The 15295-nt window shown below is 50.0% G+C and overlaps 1 protein-coding gene across 1 annotated transcript in view; it reads left to right on the top strand.

Moving 5' to 3' along the window:
- Positions 1 to 896: 896 nt before the first annotated feature.
- FADS3 (fatty acid desaturase 3) overlaps positions 897 to 15295 on the top strand; it is a 16828-nt gene continuing 2429 nt past the window's right edge. The window contains exons 1-7 of the mRNA XM_006875004.1: positions 897 to 1103; positions 12230 to 12340; positions 12689 to 12886; positions 13131 to 13232; positions 13329 to 13451; positions 13801 to 13861; positions 14266 to 14342. Coding sequence (XP_006875066.1) covers positions 897 to 1103; positions 12230 to 12340; positions 12689 to 12886; positions 13131 to 13232; positions 13329 to 13451; positions 13801 to 13861; positions 14266 to 14342 — 879 coding nt within the window. The remainder of the gene's footprint in view (positions 1104 to 12229; positions 12341 to 12688; positions 12887 to 13130; positions 13233 to 13328; positions 13452 to 13800; positions 13862 to 14265; positions 14343 to 15295) is intronic.

Here is a 15295-nt window from a genome sequence, read left to right as displayed (position 1 = left end):
ACCTAGAAGAACAGGGTGAGAATGCTTGCACAACGCAGAGAATGTAATTCATGGTACAGAATTTTACTGAAGAACAACCCGGCAGACATGGAGGAGTTGGGGTCGAATTACCAGTGAACACGGTATACTTCGGTTTGCCTTGAGCGAGGTCCACACGGATTTCATTGGTGTGGTTCTGTAGGATCAGCACTGGACTGAGAACCACCACAAGGTCGGCAGTTCAAATCTACCAGCTGCTCCTCGGAAACCCTACACAGGGTCGCTCTAAGTCAGAACCAACTCCACACACTTAACAACATGCGTCTCACCACATGGAGACAGGTGGAACTGTGCACCGCAGGTGGGAGGAAAGGCACAATTGGACCCGTGCAGCATCTTGTTTACTGAGTAATCTGGCCCTAAGAAGAGTCATTGTTTGAAGGCTGTTTACAGTCACCTGGAGCTAGTGTCCCCCATCTCTGTGCGCTCACGACTGAGTGTTCCAGGACTCGCGGCTGGAAACGCCAGGGTCCTCATCCTCACACACAGCCCCCAGCCCCCTCGTGGCCGAGCAGGGAGGGATGGACGCGGGAGAGGTGGAGGGGGCGGGGAGAGGCGGGGTCCAGTCCCCGGTCCCCCGCGTGGGCGGGGCCAGACCGTGGCCCTCCGGGGCGGGGCCGGGTGCGTACCAATAGCAGCGGTGACGGCTGTACAGAGGGCGAGCGGCTGTCAGTCCGTTACAAGCAAAGTTCCTGCGCGGAGACCAGCGGGCGCGCGTTCGTACGGCGGCCGCACGGCACGGGCGGGGCGCGCGCCGGGGCCAGCGGCGGCAGCGCGGGACCGCGACCTGGGGCGCAGCTTCTAGCCTGGACTCGGCTCGGACACATCCAGGGTCCCGCGGACTTGGGTACGCGGCCATGGGCGGCGTCGGGGAGCCCGATAGGGGGCCGGGGCCGCGGGGGATGCCGCTGCCCACCTTCCGCTGGGAGCAGATCCGCACGCACGACTTGCCCGGCGACAAGTGGCTGGTCATCGAACGTCGCGTTTACGATATTAGCCGCTGGACGCAGAAGCATCCAGGGGGCAGCCGCCTCATTGGCCACCACGGCGCCGAGGACGCCACGGTAAGCAAGCCCCCGCCGCGGTGACCCAGCCTACTGTTGTTCGCTCTGGCCTGGTTTGTGGGTGCTGCACCCCGCTTCACCTGCCGGACTGAGCATCCTTCCTCCCCGCGTGACCTCTGATCTGCTAGTACAGCCAGAGTGGGCTGACAGACAGTGGTAGGGGTCTGCCGGGACCCTTTAGGGTGGACCTTGTACCAAGGCCGGGCTGAGGCAGGTCTGTAGGGTAGGAGGGGGCTCTCGGGTGGGTGTGTCGTGGTGGACGTCGGGCCCTCCTGTTGCTCTCAAGTTCCCTGTCTCAGTTTTAGGTCCCTCGGGCCAGATCCCCCTTGCTGGGTGCTTGCTGGGTGCCAGAGCAGGGCAAGGAGGTGCGGTCAGAGGCTGAGGGCTGGGCAGCAGAGCTGGCCAGGGATGAGAGGTCGGTAGCTTTCCTCAGAGCTGCTGTGAGTGTCTGGGGGCGGGGTGGAGGGTGGGCAGTGAGTCACTTCTCTTGAGCTGGCAGCTGCACGTGGGAGGTCGGTGCCAACCAGCCAGGGTGGGCCCCTCCGGAAGCATAGTTTCCCCGGGAACAGACTGGCCCCTGGGGATCCTGGCTTTTTCTTGGCCAAGAAGGATGGTGGCCTGGCCCAGTGAAACTGGATGCTGGTAGGAGGCGGGCAGAGGAGGAGCATTTTGGAATGCTATTCCTTTCCCTTTGTCCACCAGGACGGGGTCCACAATGTCCTGTCCTTGATCATCCAAGCTCCAGGCACTGGGTACCAGGAAAGTCTTCAAGTGGATGACTTCCTAATGGGGAGCCTTTTAGGCAGCAAGAGAAAAGGTTTCGCGTTCCAGCTGCCCGCCCCCTTCTGGTCAGGGCTGCCTGCTCTCTGCCCACTGCTTTAGTCCCTGCACTGCGCAGTCTTTGCTGGACTTGTTTGGGGGAAATGCCCCTCTTCCCAACTTCGAGGAGGGGTGAGGGTCAGCAACCACTTGGAGACAAGTACGAATGCTCTAGACATAGGCACAAAGCCAGGCCCGTGGGATCTGAGGGTTGGGCGTTGGCAGGGATGGCAGCCCAGCCCGAGTTGAAGAGGCCTGTGAATGTGCCAACTCCATACCAGACGTGGGGACACACGTGCGTGCCTACATGTGTGTGTGTGTGAAGGGGTAGAGGGGAGGTGTGTGTGCGGGAATGCCTGCATGTATGAGGGGAGGGCGGGAGTCTCTATGTATAGACACCTGCACACGTTTGTGTGTGCGCGCGCGCACTTCTGCGAGGGCCTAAGAGGCGTGCGGGATGGTAACCCCAGCCCCTTCAGCCTGTCTGAACTCTGGCTGTTCTGTGAGGTCCTATGGGTCCTTCCCCTGGCCTTTCTCAACTCCTGTCCTGTAGGACAAGATGGGGCAGGTGAAGGGAAGAAACACGTAAAGCATTGATAACATGCGATTTCTGCCTTAATGCCCTAGCGCATGCTGGGAGGTCCGGGTCTTGCATTTAGCCGGAAACCTTGCGCCTCTCCATCTGACAGCTCGTGGACGGATTCCCAGTCAGCAAAGTCTGCTTTCCAAGTTCCGTTTAAAAAGCAAAAGTTCGGGCTGTCTGGGCTGGGTCCTGGCAGGTATATCACTCCTCTAAGCCTCAGTTTCCTAACCTGTAAAATGGGGGCATAGGCCAAATAGTGAGTACTGAGGTTAGGATGGTGCTTTCTGATAGAGGAAAAGGTTGCTTGAGGCCATCTCTTAACTCCTTCAGTGCCCCCAAACTGAGCTGGAATTGCCAGAACGACCTGGTCCATTTGGGCCACAGGGGCTGTGAGTGGATGGCCCTTGAGGCAGACCAGAGGTTGAATCGGCTCTTTGCCCTGGTAGGTATATGGCTGAGCCCAGACCCCAGATACCCCTGGATGGGGATGAGTCAGCCTTCTTCCCAGGGCTCTGTTCCAGGCCATCTCTGACCAATGTCACCCACCCATCATTGTCCTCGTGCCCAGGCGACAGAAACTTTCCTGCCAGGAAATTCCCAGAGTGCCTGAGCCATGAAGTTATCCTGGGGCCATCCTGAGATACAGAGCCAGTGCCCAGGGACAGCGTGCTGGGCCTGCAGCCAAGTCTGACGACAAGTCCTTGGTGACTTGAGAACAGCAGGACCAGTCAGGCAGGGACGTGGCCAGGCCACTGCTGCCATAGTCCACCCGTAGTCCACAGTAGGGCATGATCACCTACTAAACTTGGCACTTGGTTTATAGACACTCTCTCCTTTCTTTAATTTTTGAGATGCTCCTATGTCATAGATCCTATTATTTTTATTCCCATTTTACAGATGAGAAAACTGAGGCTCAACAAGTCCAAGTAATTCAAAATTCAGTGCCTGATCTGGTATTTGAATGAACAGCCCACACTCTTAACCACCTGACTAAACTGTCACTTCATTGTTTCATTCATTCATTCTTCTGTTCTTTAACCTCCACCACCGCTTGGTTTATTTCATTGGTTCATTTTTTTTTAATGTTTTATTGTGAGTTATGTGATAGTTTACATGGGAGAACATTAGTTATACATTCATCCTATCATATATCGTTTCATTGCCATTGTTACAATCCCCTCCATGCATCATCAACCAACCACAGGGTATAACCTAAAAGCCTGCCCCCCTCCCCAAACCTCATTCCCAGTCATCAGCACACAGCCCCTCTCCCTCTCTGGATCTAAAGTCCCCAGCTGCACCATCTCTCCACGTCATTGTCTCTGCCTCCATCTCTGGCATCACTGCTTCTCTGGGTAGGGTCCCACACACCGCTCTTCTCCCTTGATGGTCCCAGGGACCTCCACTCCTAGATTGCAAAGTTAATTACTCCCCTCCTTTTGTTACAAAACATCTAATCTACCTTTACATTTCCAACCCTCACAATCAGTCCTGATAACAATTATTCACTATTGTTTCACAAGAGACCTATCTGCATTTCCTTTCATCAGCCCCGCCTAGACAGACTGGATACTACTCAGTGGAGATTCTTCCTTCCTCCACGCCCTCTGGATCTAGATTCCCTCTTGCAAACTTGTAAGCCAGTCACTTTTTGCCTTTGAAGCCCCCCATTTTGGGTATCCAATGTCCAAGTTGCCCATCCCTGTCTACTCTGTGTATGGAGGGGGCGGGAATGATCCTCGTTGTAAAGATTTGTTTCCTCTTTTGAGCTACTGCATCCATAGGTGTAGGTCAAGTTTATCAAATTATTATTAGATTACTCTTTTTTCCCTCTTCTGTCTTCTTCTAGTTGAGCTCTGATCATCCAGTCATTGAAGCCAGGTCAAGTGGGCATTATCTGCAAGTGTGGGTGTTCTTATGGATATGCCCTCTCTTCTTATCAGCTGAATGCTTCACTCTCCATTCTAGTCCTCTGTGGCTATGTCACTGACTCTGGGCCCAAGAGTCACCAGGTCTTGCCACGCTGCTGGCCAACCAGGTCTCCACCTGGGTTCACAAGAGTCTATTGAACATTGTAGGGCTTAGCTCGCAACTTCATTGCTGTTTTTCTCTCACTTCCCCTTATCGGTGACGAACGTGGTCGCCAATCAGAGCATGTATTCCCATTAAGTCTTAGTCTTGGAAGGGGGTTTGCCCTGAGGGGACCTGACCACTTGCCTTGCTGTCTCCTGGACAAGCAACTTGCTTGTTCTTATAGTAATCAGTTGGTCTGCCTATATTGTTTTGTATTTTTCCTGTCAGTCTTTCTTTCAAGAAGTATCTTCTGTTCTGCTAGCCACTCCAAGCTGGTCTGCTTGTCCTTTCAAGTGGGAATTTCCCACTTCTGAACATTCTGGATGTGGTTCAGGCTTCCACCTATAGTCTTATGTAATGCAGAGGCTCCGCAGGAAGCCTCCTTCACTGGGCACATTGTAGACCCATTTTAGGTATTCCAATCAGTTTTAGGCAGAAGATGGACTTACAAGCTTTCTATGGTGATATTTCTGGCTATTCCTTTCTCTCCCCTAAAGTGTGTATTTTATAATGGTATGCCAGGGAAACCAAGATTCATAAGACAGCCAAGCATCTTAACATTATTCCCCCCTTTTCCCCATTCCAACCATGTCTCAATCTCTGTATCCCAGAGCCCTGTTGTTCCAAGGTTGTGTATACATCATGATTTACCTCTGTCCCACTTAGCCCATGCAAACCTGCCTAATTGTTTTCCCATCCACTTTGTTCTTCCATTCCCCTTCCCCTTCTTGTATATTGCCCCCCTCCCTAGCACCCAAACTATCTTCTATTCCCTACCTTGTGCTCCACCGTCTCCTCCCTCCCCTCAGCCCCCCCCACACTATCCCAGTAGCCAGCAAAGAATCCCCCCACCTTTAGTATGGGTCCTTTTTCTTAGTCTTTTACAGTAGTGGTCCTATGCAGTATTTCTCCTTTTGTGACTGACTAATTTCACTCAACATAATGTCCTCAAGGTTCATCCATGTTATGCGGTGGCTTGCAGCCTCCTTGTTATTCTTCAAGGTAGCATAGTATTCCATTGTCTGGATGTACCACTGTAAGTTTATCTCATTGGTTTATTCTTTAACCATGAAATCTATCAGCAGCTATCTGATGAGTATCTCATCTGTGACAAACTCTTTTCTAAAGGTATGTTGTTATTGTTGTTGTTAAGTGCTGTCGAGTCAGTTCCAATTCATAGTCCGAGGAGCAGCTAGTAAGCTTGAACCACCAACCTTGCAGTCCAGTGCATTAACCATGTTGTTACTGTTGTTGTTAAGTGCTGTCAGGTTGGTCCAACCCATAGTGACCCTGTATAGGGTTTCTGAGGAGCGCCTGGTGAGCTTAAACCACTGGCTCTGCAGTTCAAATGACTTTGCAGTCTAGCGCATTAACCCACAGTGCCACACCAGGACTCCACTTTAACCTATAGCTGTGAGTTATGATGGGCAGGAGTTCCTGGCAGAGGGATCAGGTGGAGCAAAGGTGGGGCCCTGCCTGGAATGTTCAGGGCACAGCAAGGCCATTAGCATGGCTGGAATGAGGGCTGAGGGAAGCAGAGTGGGCAGTGAGGTGAAGAGTAACAGGGGCCGGGTCCTGTAGGGAATTAGAAGGAAATCTGGTAAGCAATTACAAGGACTCTTGGAGTAGTTGAGAATGCCAGGAAATTGCTTCATGAGTAAGCAGAGGCTCCCAGGAGAGGGCATGAGGCTACGAGAAAGCATGCTAGGAACCTGCCTCACCTGGGACAGTCAGGAGTGGCCACTTGAAAGAGGCAGCTATTAACTGACCCTGAAGGGCATGCATTGTCAGGACAGAGGACATGAGCGGCTGTGGGCAGTAGGGCAGCCTTCAGATTTAACACCGTGTTGTCTTTAGATCTGGAGCCGGACTGGTCTCACTCTCTCACCTTGGATATCTCCCTTCTCCTGTGAATCTCCATGTAATGGGGCTAACTCATCATGCTTTCTTCCTGGGATCATCTGTGAGGATGGTGCTGGACTCCTGGGTGTCTGATGTTCAGACCGCCCAAGCCCTGAGTCCATGGCGGTTGTGAACCCACTTTCTACAACTCCTGGGTTATGGAGGGCAAGTCCATCTCCCTGGCCAGGGGTGAGGAATTTCCCAGTGGCCCCTAGGGTTGCTCAGGCTGCAGCATTCAGAGCTGCGGGGAAGATCTAATATCCAGCAGGCCTTCTGGGTCTCCTCTTCCTGGACACTGGTCACCCAGAGGAGATAGCTCCACCCTCTGCCCTAAGATCTTTCATCTCGTGACCCCTCTGGTGACCTGTGGGTGTGGGTGGCTAGAGGCTGCATCGTAGTGATGGCAGCTCAGAGTGTTCAGGACTTAGTGTCTACTTACATTCTATGGGATCTGTACTACTGTTATCCCATTCTGCAGATGAGGAGACTGAGGCTGGACATGAGTGAGGTGATGTGCCTTCTGGGGGCCCTTAAAGTAAAGGGGCTTCATTCTTTGACTTGGAAGATGGGGGATTCTGTCTACATGGATGTTGGAAGGAGGCAGGATGGGGTGGGTGGATCCAACACTCTGGAGCAAGGTTGGGCAGCGGAGAGGGTTGCTCAAGGTCGCATCCTGGGAGAAGTGGGGCTAGCCATGAACGTAGAGGGTTTGTCCCGGAGTCCACACTCTGCTCCCACTCACTGCCCAGAGATGGCCATGCCCTGTCAAGAGTCACCTCACTGGACTCCAATATGTGTTTTCTGCCATGACCTTACCTGGGTGTGTCCTGCTCCCAGTCCCCATCTATGGTCTCAGAGTCGTGGAGGCTGGGGTTTATGTGACCCATTAGGGGAGAAGTCAGGCTTGTATTCAGGCAGGAATTCCAACAGCCAGCAAGGCCCAGGCACCACAGGGTTCTGATGAAATTGTGGGAAGAGTCAGAGGTAGGTGTCCAGAGGGCCCGGCCACTTGGGTGCCACTGCTGATTCATTGACACTTGTAAGATCAAGGGGGCTGGGTGGAGAAGACCCGAAGGTGTATGCCAGCCTGTCACTGGAGTCACTGAAGGTGCTGGGGGAGGGGAGGGCGGGGTCAGGCTTACTTCCTGGAGGCTCTGCACATAAACTGAACTCAACTTCATGGTGGGAGTAAAATGTACCATGTTCAGAGCTGTGGCCTTAGTTTCTTCATCTGTAAAGTGAATTGGTTGATATTCAGTCATTCCAAGAGGCAATGTATGATCAAGAATCAGTGCTGTTGAGGGCAAGCTGCTCAGAAGGCATTGGCCAAAAACATGGCTCCAAGAATGGATGGAATATCATCTGAATCGTTTCAACAAATAGATGCAACCCTGGAGGTGCTCACTTGTGTATTCCAAAAAAATTTGGAAGACAGGCTACCTGGCCAATTGATTGGAAGAGATCCATAATTGTGCCCATTCCAAAGAAAGATAACCTAGTAGAATGTGGAAATCATTGAGCACTGTTAGTATCACATGCTGGTAAACTCTGCTGAAGATAATACAGCGTGGCATTGTGGGCTAATGCACTGGACTGCAAGGTCAGTTTGAACACCAAGGTTGATGGTTCAAGTTCACCAGCCACTCCTCGGAAACCCTATACAGAGTTGTTGAGTCAGAGCTGACTTGATGGTACTTAACAACAACAACAACAATACAAAACCCGTTGCAGTAGTGCATTGACAAAGAGCTCTCAAAAATTCAAGTTGGATTCAGAAGAGTATGTGGAATGAGGTAGATCATTGCTGATGTTGGCTGGAGCTTGGCTAAAAGCAGAGAATACCAGAAAGAGATTTATTTGTGCTTTATTGACTATGCAAAGGCATTCAACTGTGTAGATCATAACAAACTATAGATAACATTGCCAAAAATGGGAATTCCAGAACACTTAATTGTGCTCATGAGGAACCTGTTCACAGACCAAGAAGCAGTCATTTGAACAGAACAAGGGAATATACTGAGTGGTTTAAAATCAGAAAAGGTATGCATTAGCACTGAATCCTTTCATCATACTTTGTCTGCGTGCTGAGCAAATAATCTGAGAATCTGGATTATGTGAAGAAGAACGTGGCATCAAGCTTGGAGGAAGACTCATTAACAACCTGTAATAAGGAGTTCTGGTAGCGTAGTAGTTACGAATCGGGCTGCGAACCTTAAGGTCAGCAGTTCGAAACTACCAGCCGCTCCGCGGGAGAAAGATGAGGCTTTCTACTCCTGTAAAAATTTACACCCTCGGAAACCCTGTACAGGGTCGCTATGGGTCGGAACCGACTCGACGGCACTTAACAACAACAACAACAACAATATGCAGAAGACACACTTTGTTTGATGGAAGTGAAGAGGATGTAAAATGCTTACTGATGAAGATCAAAGACCATAGCCTCCAGGATGGACTGCACCTCAATGTAAAGAAAAGAAATTCCTCACAACTGGACCAATAAATAGTGTCATTATAAAAAACAACAACACAGAAACCATTGAAATTGTCGAGGATTTCGTTTTACTTGGATCCATAAATAATGTCCATGAAAGCAACAGTCAAGAAATCAAACAATATATTGCGTTAGGTAAACATACTACAAAAGATCTCTTTAAAGTGTTAAAAAGCAAAGATGTCGCTTTGAGGACTAAGTCAGACAATGAATAAGGAAGACCCGAGAAGGCAGAACAAACGCATTTGAATAACAGTGTTGGCTAATAATATCGAGAGTATCGTATCATCGTGGACTGCCAGAAAAACAAACAAATTAGCTTCAGAAGTCCTGGTGATCACAAGGTCAGTTTGAACCACAAAGTTTGCAGTTCAAACTCACCAGCCACTCCTTGAAAACCCTATAAGTGTCGACTATGAGTTGGAACCTACTTCACTGTACTTAAACAAAACAAAACAACCGGATTGCTCCTTAGAAGTGAAGATGATATAACTTTGTTTCTCATACTTTGAACACATTATCAAGAGGGACCAGTCCCTGGAGAAGGACATCATGCTTGGTAAACTGGCGGGTCAGGGAAAAAGAGGAAGACTCCCAATGAGATGGACTGACACAGTGGTGTAACAATTGTGAGGTTGGTGCAGGACTGGGCAGTGTTTTGTTCCGTTGTACATAGGGTTGCTGAGTCAGAACAGAGCCCAACATGAAGATACTGATAGTGCTCCCCCTACTGGCTGGGAGAGGATGGGAGGCCTCTGAGTAAGGAAACCAGCTCTGCTCCTACTTTCTAATTCAAATGAGTTTAATTGTTAAAGGGTGTTCCTTAAGCCAACAAAGAACTCAGTCTGGGTGGCCCCTGACTGATTTTCCCATCGAGTGACCCAGTGGTCCTCCCTTGCAAGTTTTTCTACTTACGCTTACTCATTCTTGTGTTTCTTAAAATTGCTGTTGTTAGGTGCTGTTGAGTTGGTACCGACTCATAGCAACCCTGCACCAACCTCACAATCATTGCCATGCTTGAGTCCATTGCTGCTGCCACTGTGCCAATCCATCTCGTTTAGGGTGAGGTGGTCTTCCTCTTTTGTGCAGACTTTCCACTCAACCAAGTACGATGTCCTCCTCCAGGAGCTGGTCCCTCCTGATAATATATCTGAAGTATAAGAGAAGAAGTCTGGCCAGCCCGACTTCCAGGGAGCAGTCTGACTGTACTTCTTCCAATACAGATTGGTTTGTTCTTCTGGCAGTCCATGGCCCCTTTAATATTCTCCTCCAACGCCATAACTCAAATGCATCAATTCTTCTACGATCTTCCTTATTCACTGTCCAACTTTTGCATGTATATGAGGTTATTGAAAATACCAAAGCTTGGGTCAGGCACACCTTAGTCCTCAAACTGACATCTTTGCTCTTCAACACTTTAAAGACGTCTTGTGCAGCAGATTTGCCTAATGCAATACAGCGTTGATTTCTTGATTGCTGCTTCCATGAGTGTTGGTGGTTGATCCAAGCAAAATGAAGTCTTTAACAACTTCAATCTTTTCTCTATTTATATGGATTTTTTTTTATTTGTCCAGTGGTGAGGAGTTTTCTTTTTTTTATATACCGAAGGCTGTGGTCTTTGATCTTCATCAGTAAGTATTCTATGTCTTTGCTTTCAGAAAGCAAAGTATCTGTGGCCCCAATGTTATTGAGTCTTATTTTACATGCAGTGAGGAGCCCTGGTGGCACTGTAGGATAACACTGTGGTCAGCAGTTCAAATCCACCAACCACTTTGAGGGAGAAAGATGAGACTTTCTGCTTATGCAAAGATTTATAGACCCAGAAGCCCTATATGAAACCAACTCGATGGCACTCACCAACAAATGAATCAGAACCTTCTCTACTCGATGGCAGTAGAGAAGTGTGTGGTTTATTTTTTAAATAACCATTTAAGAGTATTTATTAGAATAGTATTTAAGAGTATTTATAGAATACAAATCTCCTGTTTTCAGAATTTCTCTTTCTATAAAAATTGATTAATTTTAGCCACCATAAATTAGATCCTAGCAATTCATAGTTATAGTTTGCATTAAGCTTTTTATTGTGATTTGGGTAAAAGTTTATAGAGCAGATTAATCTTCCATTCAACAAATCATCCACCTTTTGTTCTGTGACCTTGATTGGAATCCCCACAATCTAACAGCATTCTTCCCACTTCCTTCCTGAGTTTCCAGTTTCCATTCATCCTTCTTTCCTGTCCCTTCCTGCTTTCTGAGGATTCTCCATGGGCAAAGGCTGCCCTTTTGATCTTCGATGGCTGACTGTTCTAAAGGGAGTGCCTCCCTGGTACTACTGTTCACATTATAGACCTGCCCAATGTTTGAAACTTGAACCACTGGGGTGAGTTAATTTCCAGGCATGCAGGTGACGGAAAGCCATGATCTTGGGGGTTTCAACAATCTCTATCAGCCTTGGTCTTTTAAAAATGATTTTGAGTTTTGTTTCACATTTTTCTTTCTTTTTATTCATGGCTTTTCATTGCGATCCCAATCGGAGCAGTCGGCCGTGGCAGCCGGGCACCCTCTAGTTCTTCTGGTCTCCGAGTTGTGGGTTTATGTGACCCATTCGTTTTCTGCACTAATCGTTTCCTTGAGTCTTTGAATTTTTTTCACTCTTCTTTGGTCCAGAAGAAATGTGTGATTTAAAGAAAGCTTTCCTGGGACCTTCTGAGAAAGCCAAACTCTTTTGTGAATGGCTTTGAAATCTCCCAGGGAAGTCTTTCTATAAGACCAGATTTTTATACCCTTAACCAGGTTTGCAAAGGAGCTCTGGTAGTGTAGTGGTTACGAATCAGGCTGTGAACCTTAAGGTCAGCGGTTCGAAACTACCAGCCACTCCGCGGGAGAAAGATGAGGCTTTCTACTCCAGTAAAGATTTACACCCTCGGAAACCCTGTACAGGGTCGCTATGGGTCGGACCTGACTCGATGGCACTTAACAACAACAATCAGGTTTGCAGAGGGAACCCCTGTGTTGAACAAAGGAGATGGGGTGACAAACGGAGTACGCCCAGGGTCTGGGGAAGCCCAGAGGGGCTTACAGGCAAGGCTAACCCACTTTGTTCTATTTCTGTGACAGCAGCTGCCTGTGGACTTTCTATCCATCTGTCTGTCTGCCCTGTCAGTCCATCAGCAATCCTGTGCACAACGTTTCTGCCTGTCACTTCTGGGTGCCACTCTGTCTGTCTGTCTGTCCACCTGACTGTCTGTTCTCCTTCAGGACGCCTTTCGTGCCTTCCACTCCAACCTGGATTTCGTGCGCAAGTTCCTGCAGCCTCTGCTGATTGGGGAGCTGGCCGTGGACGAACCCAGCCAGGATGGACCCCAGAATGTGAGCAGGGTTCTGATGGAGGTCAGGCCCCAGGGGAGGCGGGGAGGGCGGGCACCACCAGGAACTCTCCACCTGGATTTTCTGGCGTAGGTGGTCCTATAGGACCCTCCACAGTACCATATCTGGCTTGGCTGAACACTTTCAGGGCCCTGCTCTGGGCCCAACGTCCCCTCCACATTGAGAATTTTGAAGAGCTGGTCTCTGAGTATTTTCCCTACTCTGGATTCTCAGCTTCTCCCACACCCCACAGATTTAGGGGCTCCTCCACACCCATGCTCTCTTACGCCCCTTGGGGAGCAGCAGGGGACTCTCGGAACAGCATCCCTGGCTGACCAGCCCTCTACCTAGGCACAGCTGGTGGAGGATTTCCGAGCCCTGCGCCAGACAGCTGAGGACATGAAGCTGTTCGAAGCTGACCCTGCCTTCTTCGCGTTCCTGCTGGGCCACATCCTCACCATGGAGACGTTCGCCTGGCTCCTCATCTACCTCCTGGGCCCCGGCTGGGTGCCCAGCACTCTCGCTGCCCTCATCCTGGCCCTCTCCCAGGTGACCCCGGTCCCCATTGATGGATGGGTGAATGAAGGGATGACGAGTGAACAACCAAAGGGCCCCGTGAATGAATGGGTGAAGAGACAAACAGCCCGGGGCCCAGCAGTCACATGTGGGGGTCAGGCCGTGTTGTAAGTGAGCTCAAGGAAGCTCCGTATTTAACAGGCCTGAGTCAGGTACCATGGTGGGTGTGTAGCCCCTCAGGCCCCCACCCCCATCCTGACCCTGCCTCCCTCCCCAGGCTCAGAGCTGGTGTCTGCAGCATGACCTGGGTCATACCTCAGTCTTCCACAAGTCCCATTGGAACCACCTGGCCCAGCAGTTTGTGATGGGGCAGCTGAAAGTGAGCGTGGGGAAGGGGGGCGGCCTGGGCATACGCATGGTTAGCCCACGTGTGTGGGCGTGGCTCCCACCCTGAGAGCCCCCTCCCCTCCCACAGGGTTTCTCTGCCCACTGGTGGAACTTCCGTCACTTCCAGCACCATGCCAAGCCCAACGTCTTCCACAAAGACCCAGATGTGACTGTGGCCCCCGTCTTCCTCCTGGGAGAGTTGTCTGCGGAGGTGCATAGGGGTAGGACACTTGGGCCAGGCCTGCAGTTGAGGGGGACCTCAGCCACTGAGTTCCCAGCTCTGGCCCAGCCCCAGTGCTCCCTGACCCTGACATCTGCTGGGGAAGATGGGTCCATTTGCTCGATTCTGGAATTGCCTTGAAAGTGCTCGGTTGTTGGTTTGAGGGAGAAAGATGTGGCAACCGGCTGTCCTAAAGTTTGCAGCCTGGGAACCCCTGCAGAGCAGTTCTGCTTTATCCTGTGGGCTCACTATGAGTTGGAATTGGCTCTATGGCAGTGGTTTTAGAGTTGCCTTCTGACCCTGGACCCTGACCCTGCCTGCCTGCCACCTGTCTCCACAGTACGGCAAGAAGAAGCGTAGATATCTGCCTTACAGCCACCAACACCTCTACTTCTTCCTGAGTGAGTGGTCACACGTCCTGCCGGTCCTGCCCACCTGGACAGCCACTTTCAGCAGACATCCCTCATCATGCCCCCCCCCACCCCCCGCCCTGCCCAGAATCCCTTCCTGCTTACATCACGGGGGCCAGAGCCTTAGAGAATTTGGCTAACGTGATGCCGCTGACGTGATACCGCTGACCTACCAAAGAGGGACCAGGGGAGGTGGTAGGGCGAGGACGTCAGGGGAGGCCTCAAACGCTGAGGGAATGAATGCAGACCAGGCCTTATGAGTGATTCAGGGTCAGCCCAGCTGGACGGGACCACCACTTAAGCCCTTGGAGTGACAGAGTCCCATTGCCTGACACCCACCCCCACTACGCTGAGTGCCCGCCCTGCTCCTGAGCTCTCTTGGGTCCCTTCCTCAGTTGGTCCGCCGCTACTCACCCTGGTGAACTTCGAAGTGGAAAACCTGGCGTACATGCTGGTGTGCCTGCGGTGGACGGTAGGTGGGTCTCCCAGGTGCAGGGTATGTGTGTGCAGGGATGAGTGAGTATACACGTGTGATGATATAGTATGTATCTGTGTGTGTGTGTAGTGATATTGAGTACACGTGTGATGATGTAGTATGTATCTGTGTGTGTGTAGTGATATTGAGTACACGTGTGATGATGTAGTATGTGTCTGTGTGTGTGCTGGGATGAGTGAGTACGTGTGTGATGATGTAGTATGTATCTCTGTGTGTGATGATGTAGTATGTATCTCTGTGTGTGTAGGGATGAGTGAGTACACATGTGTGATGATGTAGTATGTATCTGTGTGTGTGCGGGGATCACTGAGTACACATGTGATGATATAGTATGTATCTCTGTGTGCAGGGATTACTGAGTAAACATGTGTGATGATGTAGTATGTATCTGTGTGTGCAGGCATGAGTGAATACGTGTGTGATGATGTAGTATTACTGTGTGTATACAGGGATTACTGAGTATACATGTGATGATGTAATATGTATCTGTGTGTGTGCAGGGATGAGTGAGTACACATGTGATGATATAGTATGTATCTCTCTGTGTGTGTAGTAATGATTGAGTACATACATGTGTGATGATGTAGTATGTACTGGGTGTATACAGGGATGAGTGAGTACACATGTGTGATGATGTAGTATCTGTGTGTGTAGTGATGATTGAGTACATGTGTGATGATATAGTAGTATGTATCTGTGTATACAGGGATGAGTGAGTACGTGTGTGATGATGTAGTATGTATCTCTGTGTGTGTAGTGATGATTGAGTACATACATGTGTGATGATATAGTAGTATGTATCTGTATATACAGGAATGAGTGAGTACACATGTGTGATGATATAGTATGTATCTGTGTATACAGGGATGAGTGAGTACACATGTATGATGATGTAGTATGTATCTCTGTGTGTGTAGGGATGAGTGAGT

Source organism: Chrysochloris asiatica, unplaced genomic scaffold (genome assembly GCF_000296735.1).
Source record: "Chrysochloris asiatica unplaced genomic scaffold, ChrAsi1.0 scaffold00310, whole genome shotgun sequence".
Lineage (NCBI taxonomy): Eukaryota > Metazoa > Chordata > Mammalia > Afrosoricida > Chrysochloridae > Chrysochloris > Chrysochloris asiatica.
Note: the sequence above shows the minus strand (reverse complement) of the source record. Positions and strands in the feature narration are given on the sequence as shown.